The 17,964-nt window shown below is 39.3% G+C and overlaps 1 protein-coding gene across 1 annotated transcript in view; it reads right to left on the bottom strand.

Annotated features, from left to right (window-relative positions):
• The window catches only part of HEATR1 (HEAT repeat containing 1), a 36,005-nt gene that overhangs the window by 267 nt on the left and 17,774 nt on the right, over nucleotides 1–17,964 (bottom strand). Inside the window, exons 23-44 of the mRNA XM_030448232.1 lie at nucleotides 17,196–17,438; nucleotides 16,325–16,456; nucleotides 15,828–15,934; nucleotides 14,122–14,265; nucleotides 13,250–13,368; nucleotides 12,873–12,994; nucleotides 11,329–11,457; nucleotides 10,253–10,483; nucleotides 9,440–9,566; nucleotides 8,197–8,366; nucleotides 7,516–7,562; nucleotides 6,599–6,722; nucleotides 6,267–6,407; nucleotides 5,780–6,069; nucleotides 4,837–4,987; nucleotides 4,164–4,322; nucleotides 3,370–3,504; nucleotides 3,006–3,110; nucleotides 2,749–2,917; nucleotides 1,673–1,827; nucleotides 1,168–1,326; nucleotides 373–481 (exon numbers count right to left, since the gene is read on the bottom strand). Coding sequence (XP_030304092.1) covers nucleotides 373–481; nucleotides 1,168–1,326; nucleotides 1,673–1,827; nucleotides 2,749–2,917; nucleotides 3,006–3,110; nucleotides 3,370–3,504; nucleotides 4,164–4,322; nucleotides 4,837–4,987; nucleotides 5,780–6,069; nucleotides 6,267–6,407; nucleotides 6,599–6,722; nucleotides 7,516–7,562; nucleotides 8,197–8,366; nucleotides 9,440–9,566; nucleotides 10,253–10,483; nucleotides 11,329–11,457; nucleotides 12,873–12,994; nucleotides 13,250–13,368; nucleotides 14,122–14,265; nucleotides 15,828–15,934; nucleotides 16,325–16,456; nucleotides 17,196–17,438 — 3,268 coding nt within the window. The remainder of the gene's footprint in view (nucleotides 1–372; nucleotides 482–1,167; nucleotides 1,327–1,672; nucleotides 1,828–2,748; nucleotides 2,918–3,005; nucleotides 3,111–3,369; nucleotides 3,505–4,163; nucleotides 4,323–4,836; nucleotides 4,988–5,779; nucleotides 6,070–6,266; nucleotides 6,408–6,598; nucleotides 6,723–7,515; nucleotides 7,563–8,196; nucleotides 8,367–9,439; nucleotides 9,567–10,252; nucleotides 10,484–11,328; nucleotides 11,458–12,872; nucleotides 12,995–13,249; nucleotides 13,369–14,121; nucleotides 14,266–15,827; nucleotides 15,935–16,324; nucleotides 16,457–17,195; nucleotides 17,439–17,964) is intronic.

Below are 17,964 nucleotides of genomic sequence, written 5' to 3' on the forward strand. Positions count from 1 at the left end.
CTTTGTCACTCACAGAGGCCAGAACTGTCTTCAACCACCAGGTATGAAATAATTTTTCAAACATATTTGACTGAGGACTTAAATAAATTATTTCTACTGTAACACTGATCTAAAACAGGCAACTGGGGAGCTGTGCACAGGTTATAACACTGAAGAAACTATCATAATGTAACTGAATTTTAGGAGGGCGTTGGATACTATCCATTTCATTTTGCATCCTGCACAGTTTTAGCTACCATATACCAATTATTAAGATTTATAACAATTAGAACAATCATCCTGTCTGAATCTTTGAAATAAGTGGCTTTTTTTTTTTTTTTGCCATAGGCCAGTTGTCTGCCTTCACCAGTGCCAGGTAATTATGAACATTACCTTCCATGAGCTCAGCTAAGAATGGAATAGATTCTGGTAGCAGGATCAGGTAGTTCTCTTTCAGTTTTTGTGCAACTTCTACCAAAGCAAGCAGAGCAGCAAATCGGACCTAAAAGAGAACAATAATCTTTGTAAGGAAACAGTATAGTTCCCTGTTTTCTCTCCCCACTCCCCTTCTTTGCATGTAAATTTGTAAAATTTAGCTTTCCCTACTGAAGGGAACTAGTATTAAGCTTCTTTTTAAAATCTCACCCACTGCTGTCAAAGGAAAAATAGGATGCAAGAAGCAGGTATGTTGCAGGAGGTTATTTGATGTTAAGTATTCAACTTCCTGTTACTCTGTTCTACTGTATCAGACTTGGCACAATGAAAAACCAAGGGCTCTCCCTGAATATTTAAAATATCTGTACAAATAAGAGTCTTAACAAAACTTGACAAAAATTATTATATAGAGAATTATTATATAAACACTCTTCCAGTTCCCCCTCTGAAGTGCCCCTTCTTCAGACACAAACAGGTCAGCTCTTGCTCCATGAGATACCAAATCTTTAATAACCTCAAACCCCAGAGTACTGAAGACATTACCACATGGAATTCTGACTGCTAACAGTAAGAGCAGAAGCCATGCTGTAAACACATCTCTCCAACTTGGGAGTAATATAGTACAATATCAATACTTCAATTTAGGCAAGTATTTTAGCAAAGGCTTGACTAATCCAATTCTGGGTTTTGGGGCACTGCTTCCATTCTTTAACACCACAAAGAAAACCAGTTCAAACTGTAGTAACTCCCAACCTTAGAGGAAGTGTGCCTCATTTTCAGCAGGATGTGGTAGTTCAATGGTTTCCAAAGAGAATCATCTGCCATTGCCACACAAAACTGAGCTATGCAGGGTATTAAGTGTGTTGTCACTCTTTCCTGGAACTTTTCATCTCCTCCAAGCATATTTTCCAGCTGTGGAAATAAAAGGCTTGTCAAATAGATCCAGGTGCAGATAAACCCAGCCAAAAGCACTTCTAGCTTCAGCATTCAGGTACTCAAGAGAGCCTTAGTGGAAATGCACTGTGCTGCAGGAGCTCAACAGCATACATCAACCTTACAGAATAAAGACTTAAGAGAATGAGGATAAAAAAAATTAATAATTCAGAGCCTTAGGCAAGGCAGTTAATATTTGCTGTAGTTCTGTGACAATTAAATTAATTTTAAAGGAGGGGACTGAAGCCTGATGGTTAAAGAAAATCAGATGAGAGGGGAAAAAAAATCAGCTATCAATTGGTTTTTTGTGTGTGTTTGTCAGTACCTGATCTACGAGAGGCATCATCAAGGTTTCTGCTCTTTCCTTACTGAGGAACTTCTGGGTGTCAAACAGGAAGAGCTTGTGCAGACAGTCCACAGTGAACTGCAAGAGTAGACAGCTCTTTTCTATGTTCTTCTCAGAGTCAAAGAAAGCTTCATCTACATATCAAACAAGGTGAAGGAAAATAATCATAAAAAAAGCCCCACAGCCTTCCCTACAAGATAGAAACATTATGAATATAGAATCAGAGAATAGCTCGGGTTGTTAAGGGACCTTAAAGATCATTCCAATCCCCTTGCCTGGGTAGGGACACCTTCCACTAGATCAGGTTACTCAAGGCCCCATCCAAACTGGCCTTGAACACTTCAAGGGAGGGGACAGCCACAAGGGTTAGGCTAGTTAGAGGATGTACTGCATAGCAGTTATGTACTCATCACTCAGAACAACAGAGAGGATGCAATATGTTATATGGCTTATAGCTAATGCCCTAGCAGGTCTGACACTGCCACTGCCACTCAGTCAGCTGGGGGTAATAGAGAACAGCCACAGGCTACAGGCAAAGTGATTGGCCAGGACTTGTGGAGAATTTCTTCAAGGTCACTACAAACAGGATGGGCAAATAATTTCCCATACAAAAAAATAAGTATTTTTGCCAAGAAAGCAGAGAAGTCTGAACATACCAGTAGCATAAAAGAGAAGTCAATGAGAGAATCCCTACCCCCAAACAACCAAACCCCAAAAATTCCAAACACAACAAGCTAAAAAAACCCCAAACCCTAAACAGAATAAGTCACTCTCTTTCCACACAATTTCATTCATGGAACTCACTGGGACTGACACTGCAAATTTTCATGTGGTCTCAACTTTACCCTGGCAGCCCAGAGCCCACAGATGAAAAATGTCCTTTGGTTCCATCAGAATAAGAAAGATGCCTTATTCACAACACAAAGGAGAGAAATGAGAGGGATGTGCTGTGAAGTAAATCCTGTAAGACTCAACTTTCAGCAATTATAATTAACTTCTTTCATCAATTAGTGTTAGCCTGCCCATACCTCTCTGCAGTTAGTAACTGAACTTACCAGTTTTAGAAATGTTGACCTGGTCCAGGGTCTCAGCAAATGGCTTCACTAAGTGACCAGCAAAGAGGGTGAAGAGACCCTTGAGCTTGTCTGCAATGCAGTCAGCTATTCGGTGGAATGTCAGCAGTCTGTCTTTGAGGGCAGACTCTGTTTTGGACCAATCAAAGAGCTGAAAGTGAAAGAAAGATTAGCTCTTTCCTGTCTCTGTGCACTGGAAAACAAATATGCTGATGCAGATAAGTTGTATTTAAACTTACCTTAAAGAAGAGGGGTCTGAAAGAAGCTTCAGAAAGTTTCATAACCATACTTATTAGACAATCAATTATGTAAGACTCTGTCTTGCCAACTTCCTCTAAATCATCCTAGAAAAATTAGAAAACATAATTTCCCATTTGAAATGTAAAAATCTGAGCTTTCAAAAGAGATTTTCACTTTGTCTGTTTCAGACTAAACACCTAACCATAATGCTCTCTACCCCAAGAACAACTGTAAAACAGATTATTTGGTATCCAGAATTTCAGAGGACATGAAGAATGGAAATTACAAATACATTTTAAAACAATTGATAGGATTAGCACATAGAAGTTGAACTGCTGCTGTTCATCCCCCTAAAACAGCCACCTCAGCATGTTCTGTTCGGAAGTCCAGGGCTTTCATGAATAATGCTGTCAGCTCAGACTGATGGGAGATCAGGTGCTCCTTCTCCATACCAGTGATGTGCTCCTTCAAAATGCTCATAAGGGGACGCAGGCAATTCTGCCAAGACAAAAGCAAAGCAATGCAAAGGCAGCTGTGATATTGACAGCAACTGAGAAATGTAACAAGGGAATTGGATTTTTGCACTTTACACATTTTTTCATTAAAATACTGTCGATAAAATCAATAAACATTTTTCTGTACTTTTGGGAGGCTTAAGTAGGATTCCTGAAAAGTGTTTGGTCTCTCCTCACCAATACTGAAGATACAGAGTTAAGTGCAAGACAGGGGCAAAGCCCAGATGAAAATCAGGAATCAACCTGTGTTTCTAGCAGATAAATCAAGACCTTTATGAATGGGATGATCTCAGGTCCATTTCTCCCAGGTCTAACTTTCCTGAACAACCATTGTAGTACCCAAGAAAACAGACATAATATGAAGACTTTGCTAGGTTTGGCTGGAATGGAGTTAATTTTCTTCATAGCATCTGATACAGTTCCATGTCTCAGATTTGTGACCAAAACAACACTGCTAAGGCACCAGTTTTTCAGCTGTTGCTTTCCAGTTTTTCGGACTTGCTTTGTTTCTCACTCAGCAGGCTTGTGGTGGGGACAAGTTTGGGAGAGGACAGAGTGGGGCAGATGAACCAAATGTTACACTGCCTTTTTGGTTTTTTTTCCCTTTAATCACAGAGCAAAGGAAAACATTAAAATCCTTACCTTCCGGGTAGTTGCCACTTCACTGTAACACTTTGTAACTGCAGGCAGGAGTATCCGTGGAGCCAGCCTGGTAGCCAGGATAGTTTTCAGTGATGCTACACGCAAGCTGATCTGGGAAGAAGGATCAAACTCGACCACAATCTTTTCCAAGCGAACAACCTGTCAGGAAAGCCAACAAAAGTTAGGGATACTCAAGAGTATTTTTCAGTAGTTGTCTGTTGCAACTGTCAGACAGGAATTTTGCTGTTTGCACCACCTGGAGCACCTCACATTAGGATGTCTGTGCACAGAGCTTCACTGCCTGCAGAACAAAAACAGTGAAAAAATGCACATCTCAGTGGCTGGGGGTCAGAATTACCCCTACTAGAGCTGTTGGATACACATATGATGAGACTATGGATACTAGACAAAGATCCTTCAGGATTCATCTCCCTTTCCAACGAGGCAAGCTACAACCTATCAGAGGGAGGAGTAGGAGACCCTCTTCTATTCTGTATCTTCATTATCTGCATAAGGTGAGTAGATGAGTAATACAGTACAACTGTGCACAGAGTTGGCACACACTCCTAGCTTCAGTTTCAGAGAGAAAAAAGTAATCTCTGTAGCTTCTTCTAGGAACTGGACAGATCCTGTACCCCTTTACGTATCTGTAGGAGTCAGTCAGACAGCTCACCTGCAGCAGGCAATCCAAAAGATAAGGACTCAGGAAGTGTGGTAATGTTTCTGCAACCTTCAGCAGGGCAGTGACAGCACTCAGCAAGTAAATCTCATTAGAGACCAGCTCCTTCTTATATTTTAAAGTCTTCAACAGTGCTGGCATCAGCCTGTGAACCAAGCATAAATAGAGGTGAAACCACTGATCATTTTGAGTTATATAAATCCATCCGTACATAAATCCAAACACTGTATATAAATCCTAGAGTACATAAATCCATCTGTTAAGCCTGCAGGGAAAATCTTCACAAATTTCCACAAGTGTATCTGAGACAACTCAGTATCTCTACTGCTGTATTTCATTTTTCAAAGTTAATGAAGGATATTAGGTTTAGGACCATAGAATCAGAATGGTTAAAGATCATCTATTCCAATCCCCCTGCCAAGTGCCAGGACATAATTCACTAGATCAGGTTGCTCAAAGCCCCCCATCTTTAAACTAAAGATTCAATGACAATATAAAACCTGTATTTGTAATAAGAGAAAACAGTCTTAAAAGCAACAAGTTAGATGGTTGAATTCTTCTTGCATAGGGAGAGTAAAATAATGTAACAGACAGGGTTTCCAACTGTACAGGTTCTCATATTTTTAAATGCAATCTGTTCTACAGCAGAACTAGAGAATATGGTTTAACTTTTCTAAAGCCATGAGGATTGCCTCTCTATTCAGAGTAGAAGACTGCATAAGGAGCCCTGCTGATTATAAAACTCTTACAATTTCCTCACCATCTTCTTAATTCAATGACCAGGAAGCATCTTCAAGCACTGCGAAACTTTATTCTTATCTACACAAATCACACACATGGGCAAAGTGCCATTTGGCATTCATCAGTACTGCAGTAATGCATTCAGTATGACTGATTCCTGCTGCAGTTGGTTATGTTAAAAAGAACCCAACAGTACCTTGGAAGCTGAGGTATTGCTTGGGCTTTCAATGTGCAGGTGACTTCAGCTATACAGAGCAAAGCACTTCCCATCACATTCTTTTCCTCCTTCTCTGAAGAGATGAGATCAATGGCAGTTTTCAGAACAGGCACAAATGGTGCTGGGTTTTCTGTTCCAAAACCTTTGCAGAGTAGCTTGAGGCTGAACAAAGCAGTCTGCCTGTTGATGGCTTGCTCCTCCTCTTCCTCTTTTCTTTTACACTGCACAATAGCAATGAGCTCAGGAACAAGCTCCAAGAGCTGCAGGATCTAAGAGGACAGGAGAACACACACGTTAGTCATACAATTAGAACCTCAGAACCTGCAGGTAGCCTACATCTCACTACTCAAGAGCCACCTGCCAGACTTGGGACAGGTTCTTGATGTCTTTATATAGAGCAACTTCAAGATAAATTTCTCTCCAGCTCCTTCTGCTAAAGGAACTGAGTTTAACCTCTTGGCCTCACCTGGCTCTTCTGCCACTTCGTGCGCTGCTGCACCTTATTGTTCAACAGGTCCATTGCCTTACGCCTGACAGAGGGGAGCTGATTTATCATTAGTCCCCTGATTACTGGGATGAAGGTTTCTGTTGGCAATAAGGCATTGACCTACAAGAAAATACAAACAAAACAATACCATAAATGCTCTTCCAAGCACTGGGACATAGCAGCCTCCACATAAGACAGGCAAACCCTCTTAAATGTCCCACAGGGGTTTCAGGGTTGTAACAAATGTTACAATCATGGCAATGAGCAAATGCAGAAGTGTCCCTGCTAACACGAGCATTAATGAAACCTACTTTATCCAGCACATCATAGGACTTGTTAAGCAGAACTCTCCAGAATTTGGCTGTTGGCTTGTCCACATTTCCTTCCACTGAAGATGCCACAGTGTTTATATAGTGAAGAACATCTTCTAATAGCCTAGATGGAAAGGAAGCATCTCTTAGTAAGTAACAAGGACACTGAAGAAGCTGACTTGATTATTGGAAAGCATAAAATTTCACAGAACAGCAACAATAAAAGAAAATTAAATACTTTATGGAGAGACTAACAGATCACATCTACATATTGACAAGCATTAACAGCAATAAGAATAATAATGCACATTTTAGACAGCTGTGTGGTACCCCCAAATTACCATCTATGTACAATATTTCTACTTAAGATCTCTGAAGCAAAACCAGTCTGGGTGGAAAGAGATGCTTAAAAATGAGCAGTTAGGAATGCAAATTTTAAAATAAGTCCTAAACCCCTTTTTACTCGGACCAAACATAAAAGTTAAGCCTCTGCAAAAAATCCCCTCAGTTTTCATCATCAGCTCTTAAAGCCCAATGATTACAACTGTGATATGTGACTACTGCTAATTTTCTTACACCAATATAGGGGCATCTGTGAATAATGGTTTTTTTTTCCTATGAATTAAGTGATATAGCACAGTAATTATGGCAAGTCTGCAAATAAGTATTATTAGAAATACAGAACGAGTGGATATTAGGTACAGGAATCTTTCTGAACTAAAAATCTCCACATCATAAACCCCCCACAAAACAAAACCCAAATAACTTGCTTAAAATGCATACTGCTTTTTGCTAGGACAACGTTAAAAGTACCCTTGGGGAAAAAAAAATAGTCCAACTGGACTCCACTTAAAAAATATTCCCAGGCTGCAGTAAAAACTAGAAATAAGAGAAGAAGAGCAGAAGATAAAACATACCTCTGTTCCAACTTCTGAAGCTCTTCTGTTTCTTCATATTCAACTATCTGGTTCAGAAAGGAAGAATGAAAATGCCAAGTGTGACACTTACATTAACTTAATCCTTAACTTAATATCCCAGTATACACAAATTTTTTTTCCATTCTGAATGAAATGCCCCCTAACACTGTAATTATGAGCTCCCAACTAAGCCATCATTCTAAAAGAAAATCTGAGAATCTCAGGCAATGCAGTTACAGTAGCAAATACATGTCATGCTGGTGGATGTTGTTGAGTTGAAAAACTGGGAACTACTTCCAGCTAGAGCTGCTGCCTAAAATCTATGACATTTATTTTGTTTTTTCAGAATTAATAGCATGAATCCCACACCAAACTTATAGTTATGAGTGAAATCTCAGAATCCAGAGCCAGTGGGAATCCACTGGGACCAGAATTCCACTTTGTTACCTATCCATCAATCACACAAATGGAATCCATCTAGAAAAATTTTATCAAAAAGAAATTAATATTGCTGAGAGGTTTTGAAACTGTGTCAATAAGGGTGTCAACAAAATACACCAGATAGTGTATTCTTTTATCTCTGAACACAAAGACACCCTAAAAAGCAAATTAAACCCCATCTACTACAGCATGGCACTGTTACTTACTGTGCTCAGTTTAAAAGCAATCTGCCATTATTACCTTTTTCACAAAACCCTGAGAGGATAAAAGTTGTGACATGAAGGAGACTGACAAGAACTTGAAATGCCGAAGTTGTTTGTCTGAGTGAGACTCCACATTAAAAAGCTGCCCATCCTGATTTTCTAGCTTTGTCTTGCATGCTCTTGACTTCTTCGGTCCAGGATCATCTGCTGAAAACATTCACAAAACAAACTTGCAGCCAAGAGAAAGATATTTGATTTCTGATTACAGAAACAAAATAAAACTGAAGTCATATGCCTGTCAAGGACAGTCAGTCTGCAGTACCCAAAACTATGTCAAAGTTCCACAAAAGATACTCTGAAATTGCAGTGGAGATAAGTTTTTCATTTCAAGAGCCTCAAGAGAAGTAGTGTCATTTCACTGACATTCCATCTGATAATTTTATGTGAGGAATCTTTTTTCTTGTTGCTAAAGCTATAGTACACTGGCTACACATGAGACTTCTGAAGAAGGACCACATGCACATGCACTAAACATGTCACATATTTAGGAAAATTCCTCTCAGTGTCATTAACAGGTCCTTCTTGGCTGAAAAAATGTATTCAAACAGCAAATGCAGCAAGTCCTAACTTAAAAAGAAATCACCAACCCTCACTCACCTTCCCCATTGCCCTCTGAAATGACAGATTGGAAAAGTGTTTCATTATTGCTTCACTATATTCTAGCAAACAGAAATGAAACTAAAAACCCCAGAAATTATTGTTAGTGCCTGTGATCTTGTCTGCTATGAATAACAGCTTTTTATTTCAACTAAGTGGTTCACTGTAGCTTCTAAATGAGGATTGCTGTTTGATCTTAAGTGATCAAATTAATCTATAACTAAAAGGATTATAAATAAAAAGTAATCACAGATCTTAGCCATTATAATTAGAGTAATTCAGTGTGCCTTAGTCTTCTGTAAAGAGCAGTACCAGAATCACAGAATGGTTTGGGTTGGAATCCTATGGTTCAGTAACAGCCTTAAAGATCATCAAGTCCCTGCAGTGACAGGAACATCTTCAACTATATCTTCAACTTATCAGAGCCCTCTCCAACCTGGCTCTGAATGTTTCCACCAACATTCAGTCTGGGTCACCTGTTCCAGTGTTTCACCGCACTTATAAAAAACATTCTTCCTTCTTTCTAGTCTAAATATACCCTCTTTTAGTGTAAAAATATTACCACTTTATCTTTCTTGTGAAAGGAAGGTTTACATGCATTTGCTAGCTCTCTTTGTGGTTACCTTCTTTGTTCTCTGGCAGCTCTGTCAAGTACTGGATTATTTTCATAATGCTCTGGAACTGGGAACGGACATCAAATTCACAACAGATGGAAATCCAAAATTCAGTGTCTGCTTCCAAAACAGCATCCTGTAAATGGTTTAGAAAAAAAGAATTATTTCAAGAATCAAAAAACCCCAAACCACCTAAAAAGAAGACTTAAAACCTCCTCAATGAGTTTGTGAAAGTGCCATGAGCTGGAAACTACCAAGGCTGACACCCAGGGTAATGCCAGCAAGCTCTTGGAGACAACATAGTTCCAGAGGCTGTATAAAGAGACTGAACTGCTACAGCAAAGACAGTATTTTCTCTCCAATTTTCCTTTAATAATTCTTTTAGTTTTCTCCATAAACTATGCTTTCACCCAATCAGAGGGTCTGCCTACACAAAAGCAAAATAGATTTTTCATTTTGGTTTGTACAGGAACACCAGTGTCATGTTTCACAAACACGGGTAAAGAAAAAAAATGAAAAAAAATGAGCAAACTTTAAAAATATTAAAGCACTTCATAATTAGATTATCAGCTCTTCAGGTCAAGCGTTGCTGTATGATATGGTCTGATTTACTGTTCAGGCAACAGGACAAAACAATCTTGTATCTGTAACAGAAATCAGTCAACATCACCATTAGGTTCTGCTACAGCACAAGCTCAGAGCTCACCACTTGTGTCAGCATAACCTAGGAGCTTATCTTGCACCTTCTTAAAGGCAAGACCAGGAACAGAAAGGGGGAGACCAGTTGCATCAGGAAAAAGTTGACCCCACTAATCTTCCAACCTTGTCTGTGCTTGATGTTGCAGTCACAGTTTTGGTCACATACTGCTCAAAGAGCAGCACCAGGAGGACCCAGAGGAACTTTTCTCCCCCCACTGTAGTGATGAGCTGGGTCAGGATGGGCAGGCGGCGGTGCTCGGGCACATGGGGTAAGGCATCCACAAACACACGAATGATCTTGATCACCACCTCTTCCACACTTCCTGAGGACTCTGACAAATCACTGTCTTCAGCCTAGGTACAAATAGGTAGAAGTTTTCTTTCTTGTATATTCAGAAAATGAGAGAAAGCACTACGTGCCTGATAACAGTATTGCCAAAAGCATCACCTCAAGGAAAATACAAGTGCTCCAAAATAAAGTTTTCAGTCACTCAGTTCCTTTTCAGTGTTTAAGGAAGATGCTTCAAATAGAATTAAAAAACCCCAAACAAACAAACAAAAAAATACTATCTGGCATCAGCTGAAACATGCAGGACATTTTCAAGGGACAGCAATACAACATCCTTCTGAAAAAGGAAGTTCCCTTAGGTAGGGATTGGGCTTCAAGAGCCTAGTAAAAACAGTAGGAGTAGGCTACATGATCTCAGGTAGTTCTAGGACCTCCCTATATATAATAATAATGTGTGCCATGGATAACTTGTCACAGATATTTGTGATGATTGCTATGAATTTTTTTAAAGAAAAAAATAAATTAAAAAAAATTTTTAAACTAGTAACCTTATTTCTTAGAGAGAAATCTGCAAGAGGATGCAAAATGTGTATAAATACCATTAAGAAATACACCAGGAAATCCCCAGCCCATTGCTAGCAGAATTATTTTTTTTCCAATTCATTTTACATAAGAAAAGTATATGGCACTTTCTGCTACTTTTATGATGAAAAACTTTAAGCATGTTTAAGGTTCTCATCAGGTACAGTTGTGATACTGTTTTGGCTAAATAATCTAGTATCTGTCTCAAATAATCCTAGAATAGGCTACAACTTATTCTGTCATTGAAATTCTAAACCATTTACTCTACTTTATAGTAATCTTATTGCTCATTTTTTTCTACTCTTTTCCATTAAGTAGACAAATTTACCTGGATCAGAGCAGGAATAACCATCTGCACAGTCTTATTAATCACTTGGAACGTGTAAGTATCATCCAGACGCAAGACATTTGCTCCCATAAATGTAAAAATAGGCATAATGTTATGGAGAACTTTATCCTGGATAAGAAGAGAGATGAGATTAGTTTATTTTTTGAACCTCATGGCACTTCTTCCCCGAAATACCTCTAGATTCCTATAAAAGAAAAGGAGAATCATTGGTATTTGCTAAAATCTCCATTTGTTAAAATGTCTAGTGCCCCTTGAAGCTACTTTGTGATTGTCAGAGTTCTAAATATTATTTAGAAGCCAAGACAGATTCTGAATTAGTAACTGGAGAGTGGAAACTTAGGGTTTAGTCTAGTGGAATCCCCTGTATTCTTCAGCTCAGTGCCATGGTAGTATGAGAGGCTAAATCAGCCATGTGGAGATTTGCAGAAGCCCAAAGGCAGATTCCAGCAATTCTCAAAGCTGTCCCACCCACCCTCTTTATAACTGTAAAAGTTCTGCAATATCTACAATCATACAATGGAAAATAACCACACTCAGTTTAATTTTCAGCTTTTTCTGGGGGCTAGAGTGTAATCACAGTAATTAATTTTAAGAGGGCTGGATTAGAGGTGTCACCTAGTTTAAGAGTTAAGTTTCCTAGCCAGGACTTAGAGCAAGAAGTTTTGGGACAATTTTTTATTCAGCTTTAGTGAATGGAAAGAGGGTTTTGGATTTAAAAACAGGGAAGAGACTCAGGCAAAATATTTCTTTGTATTTTGACTTTGAAAACCTTTCAAGAACCAGTATAATGTAGTATAAAGGCTCAGTTCTATGGCAGGTGATGGCAGTAAGATGATAAATAAAAAAAATATCCAACAATAACAAAGCCGAATCCCTCAGTAATTTGTCAAAAACATTCTAGTTTTGTCTTTTGGGAAAAAAAGCTATATTCCCAAATGTGTGAAAAAAGTACTGAGGTAAAGATAAAGACGTTGAGTTTGATACATTTAGATAAATTTTTGTTTTTTATAGTTTCAAAGCAAAGGTTCTTATTTAGAAGAGTGTACACTCAAATTTCAGTCCATAGAACAAAAGGCTTGCTTTTCAGCTGATTAAAATTAGACCAGCATGAGTTTGTCATAAACTACAACAACATTTCTTGGTGTTGTACATGATAGGAATCTGTACAAATACATGAGATATTGGGCCAGGTGTTCTCTCTCTCTCGTGTATAAAAAAGCAAGGGAGAGAAACAACTGTGCAAGGGATCTTTAACCACAGCAGGAAGGTGAGGCAGCTCTTGTCAGAAAGCTCCTTCCACTTCTAACACCCTTCATTGCAAATCATAAATGCCTAGTTTCAAAAGCATGAAGACAAGAGGTTTGTTTTCAAGTAAAATGGAATTTATAGCCCTAAGAGAGCAGAAATGTGTAAAGTTTTCCTCTTGCTCTTTTCAGAAATGTTATCCTCAAAGAACAGCTCTGTAGGCCCTTCACTCTTCCCCATATCTGGAACCTGAGACATAAATTCCAGGTAGTGCTTACAGGAAACATGCCAGCAACAGCACCAAGGAGAAGCAGTGCATGGTGGTGTGTCTGGGGCATCTTAGAAATCCTGATGCACTGAACTATCAATTCCACGTTGAATTTTTCTTTGTCAAGGATATCTGCAAGTAAGAAATATTCACTGATTAAAACACTAACGGTCAACCACGTAGGAACAAACACTACATTCAAGTACAAGTTTCATACCACACCAAATGGATCTACAAAAAATTAAGGCAGCCAACTCGTGCATTTTGTAGAGGAATCTGTATTCTTAACTCTACAGCATAGGCTGAGAGAAGAAAAAACTTAAATGCCACTGTTTTAAGGCTCTTCTGGTGAGAAAAGTCCCAATAAATGAGTCTGACAATTTTTACCTGGTGAGATCTTGCTGCCATTTGAAGACAATTTCTGACAGATGCTTAGCAGGCAGCTGAGGATTAGCTGCTTTGTATACTCCATATTTTCTTCTTCTGATGCCATAGGTTCCAGACACCTACATAGTGTCAGAAAAAGAAAACAGAGATTGCAAAAGGAGTCAGAAAAGTAAGCGACCAAAATGCACACTAAGATGCATACAAGAAGTTGCAGTCTTCATTCTGTAGAAGTTCTACATGGAAGCTTCTAAAAAGTGTTTGCCAAAAAGTATCTCTTTTTTTTTGTTTGTTTTTTCAAATACACCAAACGGTCTAGCAAAAGACATCTAGCAAGATGAAAAGTGTAAGATGATTATATGAAATATGACTGCCAGACTATATAAAGGCAAGTCATAAGGAAAAGAAGACAAGCAGCCAACCTACATGTAAATTTTCCTAAGTGCCTGGACAGAGGCCTGGTAGGTAAAGCAATAGTTTTTTAGGTTGCACTGGATGAAAGCTATTCCACATGGTTTTGGGAGGAATCTTAAAGCTTAAGAATATTATTTGAATAGATCTGCAAAAGACACAAATCCTGTCACCTGTGCCAGTTTTAGCAGAGATGCCCTCCCCTTGAGAAACAAACCCCTTGCACCAAGAGCTACACATCAGGCACAAATCTTAATGAGCCCACCATGTTCTTTAAGGCACAAAAAAGTCCTAACAGCTTCTCATTCTCACCATCTGAGCTAACTAGAGGTTCAAGTATGAAAAGGCAAACTAAGCTACAAAACATGGCAACAAAGCAGAGAAAGCAGCTCGTGTTTTAATGCTGTCTGGTGTCTGCTGCAGAGGAGAATGCCCAAGGGCTGGTGTGAGGGAGGAACGATTACCGGCTCAGCAGGTTAAAAAGTGCAGGTACCAAAGCCTGCGGACGCCTCAGCTTCTTCTTATGCTGCAGCAATTCCAGGATAAGCATAACTCTCTGCCAGCTGAAGTGGCTTGTTTCTGGTGCCAGTTCTGCATCTTGAGGCTTTCTGGAGAGATAAGACAAACAACCAGGATTTACATTTGCAAAAGAAATAGTAGAGTGCTTCAGGGTATAAACGCATCATACTGCCCCTCATGTCTCCTGGGAGAGGTAGCAAAGTGCAGGCTTTTGGTTGGAACAGTAACACATTTTAAGCAATTAACAGAAAATCATAGAATCATAGAATTGGCTGGGTTGGAAGGGACCTCAGAGATCATCAAGTCCAACCCTTGATCCACTCCCGCTGCAGTTCCCAGCCCATGGCACTGAGTGCCACATCCAGTCTCTTTTGAAATAACTCCAGACACGGAGAATCCACTACTTCCCTGGGCAGCCCATTCCAATGGCTGATCACCCTCTCCAGAAAGAAATTCTTTCTAATATCCAACCTAAACCTCCCCTGGCACAACTTGAAACCTTTTGTGCCCTCTTGTCTTGCTGAGAGTTGCCTGGGAAAAGAGCCCAACCCCCCCTGGCTCCAACCTCCTTTCAGGGAGTTGTAGAGAGTGATGAGGTCTCCCCTGAGCCTCCTCTTCTCCAGCCTGAACACCCCCAGCTCCCTCAGCCTCTCCTCATAGGGTCTGTGCTCAAGTCCCTTCACCAGCCTGGTTGCCTCCTTTGGACCTGCTCCAGCACCTCAATCTCCTTCCTAAACTGAAGGGCCCAAACCCATCCAGAACCCAGAATCCAGAATCCAGACCCATCTTGAAGAAACAAATAGAGCATTGCCTTCTATGTATACAAAACTTCTACATAACAAAAGACTTTTCTGAGAGAAAAAAAATCAAATCTATTACCAGATAACTGTCCATGGGCTGATGTGCTTGCCAGCCACGAAACTTGGGTCCTCAGAACTACAAACTGCCTAACCACTGGCTATGCAGAGAATGGAGGGTGCAAGTGTGTGTGTTGATACTCTGACAGTTTACAGATGGATTCATCTAGTGGGTGATGATTGTTCAAAAAGGTCAAGTAAAGGAAAATAACAGCTACTGCAAGTCACACCAAGAGAACCAACTCAAGATCCCATTTCAACAACGACCAACAGCTGATGCTTAAAAAAAAAAAAAAAAAAAAAAAAAAAAGGGACTGTAATGGGCAACACAGCTCCTTTCTTCAAACAAACAAAGTGATCAAAAAAATAATGATTATGTTAACCTTTTAACTGAGATAAAATACTGCTTTTCTAACTAACAGGAACATTTTGATGAGCATCTCTTTGCTCCAGTCCTATGTATGTGATTTCTTCATGCACCTTTACTGCTAACCAAGTTTAATACCTACAAAAATGCATCTTGTTCAGCTGTGTCAAACCAGATTCTATAAGAGCAAACATGAACACTGAACTAGTGGAATTTTTTTTGTTTTGTTAGTTTTGACTATGGTTTTACTACTTCTCACACAGCATCGGGGGTTGGTTTTCTCCTAGTAAAAGCAACTCAGACTTATTGCACTGTAAAGTGAAGAAGAAATCCAAGCTTATGCTTCCAATACCAACTATGCAATGTAGTAAAACAAGTGGTGCTTTCAAACTGTACAGGTAATATTTTGAATTTCTAGTTATTTTACCTCTGTTGCTGCATTTTCTGCCTTCTTGTTTGCTGAATAGTGGACGGACTTCTGGCTTTCTCAGGAGGCTCCAGTTCTCTCACTATCTGCTCAGCACACACTGAAATCTGAAACAAATGAACAATAACTCAAGTACTAATGAACTTAGTACAACACACATCTGTGCCCCCTCCCTTTTCACATCCCTTTCAAGAACATACAAGATAAATAATCCACATACTCAGGTCATACCTCAGAAAACGAGAATCAGTTCAGTGGAAAAAAGTGAGTTTTGCTGAATTTATTCACCTGACTGACACTTCTAAAGAGATGCCTTCTAAAAGCAGTCATTTAACAACATTTCCATGCTATTAATATAGTTATATTATGTGAAAAATTGTTTCCAGTTGCTTTCATGCTATGAATGATATAAACAAATGAGTGTTCCTGAATGCAACAACACAGAACCCCTGCAACAGGGCTGAACATATTTATCTGTTACAGAGTTTGCTACTTACCCCTTTAAACACACTGCTAATGGTCTGAGCACAGAGTGGGTTCTTACAGTTTAACAGTAAATCAAACAATGCTTTCAACAGCTTCTGTTGCACCATCCCATCTGACACAGCTGCAAAGAATGGTTTAGTAATCTACAAAAGAGAAAAAAGAAAAGATGCAGAGGATTAATGTAAGAAGGTAACAAAATCACAAGCTATGGAACTTAGGCATGCTGGATGATGTATGATACACCTAACCACACATGCTTGTTCAGATGAATGTATGTGATAAAATTTGCCTATTAAAAATGCATTTGTATACATATCCAGGAATCCTTAGATGCAAAATACAATTTTGAAATATCCATCAGACATACTGATTCCTGAAATTTTTCACACAGCTTGCCTGGTGAGGGGAACAAACTCTCTGATGATAAGTATATACAGATATCTGGCTAATAAAAGGTCTGAATTTGTTGGCTCCTTCAAAAGAGGTTATTTATCACCTACTGTACCGTCTTGACAGTTTTTTCTCAGAAGAAAAACAAGAAGTCCTGCCTGAATGACAATAACTAAGGTATCTTAATAACAGTGGTATCTGCAGGCATTGATACACATATCCATCTGCACACAAATTCAATGATATTGCTATTCTCTACTTGTCAAAATGCACACATAAAGCAAGCAGCAATTTCTCCCAGTAAATTTAAGAGAGAAAGTTTTGCAGCATGTTGAGATGTTTCAAAGAAACTACACAGACCTTGAAAGCATTAAAAACCAGACAGATCAAAAGCTATGGACTCCTTAACACAGAAAGACTCCTCAGAAATCCAAACCTGAATACTGCTGTTTGCTTTGAGTATAAAAATAAAGAACTTTCATAAAGCCCTACCTGCCCAAGTGCTGTGATTTGGAATGGTGGAATTTCTTCATAGATTTTCTTGGCAGCATGCAGACTTTTGAGAAATAAATCCAGACTCTGCTGATTCGTGCAGAAGAGGGGTGCTGAATATTCAGTAAACTTCCCAAGGATGAGATGCAAAAGAACAACTTCATCTTTCAACATTGCCTCAGGTTTCTCAAAGACCTTGTCTAGCAAGCGGTCTAATGCAGGCAAGAGGTGAGAAAGAATCATCTGCCAACACAGGAAATTCAGACCTCAAGTTTTTATCCATTCTCATTTTAACAAAATTCCAATAGGACAAAGTCACTTGACTGCAACACCCCCTCTCTGTTCAAATGCAGTATTTTATGCAGCAGCTATTCAAGAGGAAAACCTCAAGATTTATTGTGAGACTCCCATGAGCACATGCTCATTTGCCCCTTTTCTATTCTCCTTTGCAGAGCAGGATTTGGTGATTTTAAAGTACAGACACGTTCCACCAATTTATGACTCCTGCCTCCTACAGAACCCAAATGTGAGGTAAGAATGCTCTTCCTATATGCAGTTCACAATCCTTTGAAGACACATACAACTGAACAGAGCACAAAACACATATTTTCAATCATTTTTTGAACAGTAAGACATTTTCATAGAATCATAGAATTGGCTGGGTTGGAAGGGACCTCAGAGATCATCAAGTCCAACCCTTGATCCACTCCCGCTGCAGTTCCCAGCCCATGGCACTGAGTGCCACATCCAGTCTCTTTTGAAATAACTC

Source organism: Calypte anna, chromosome 3 (assembly GCF_003957555.1).
Source record: "Calypte anna isolate BGI_N300 chromosome 3, bCalAnn1_v1.p, whole genome shotgun sequence".
Classification (NCBI taxonomy): domain Eukaryota; kingdom Metazoa; phylum Chordata; class Aves; order Apodiformes; family Trochilidae; genus Calypte; species Calypte anna.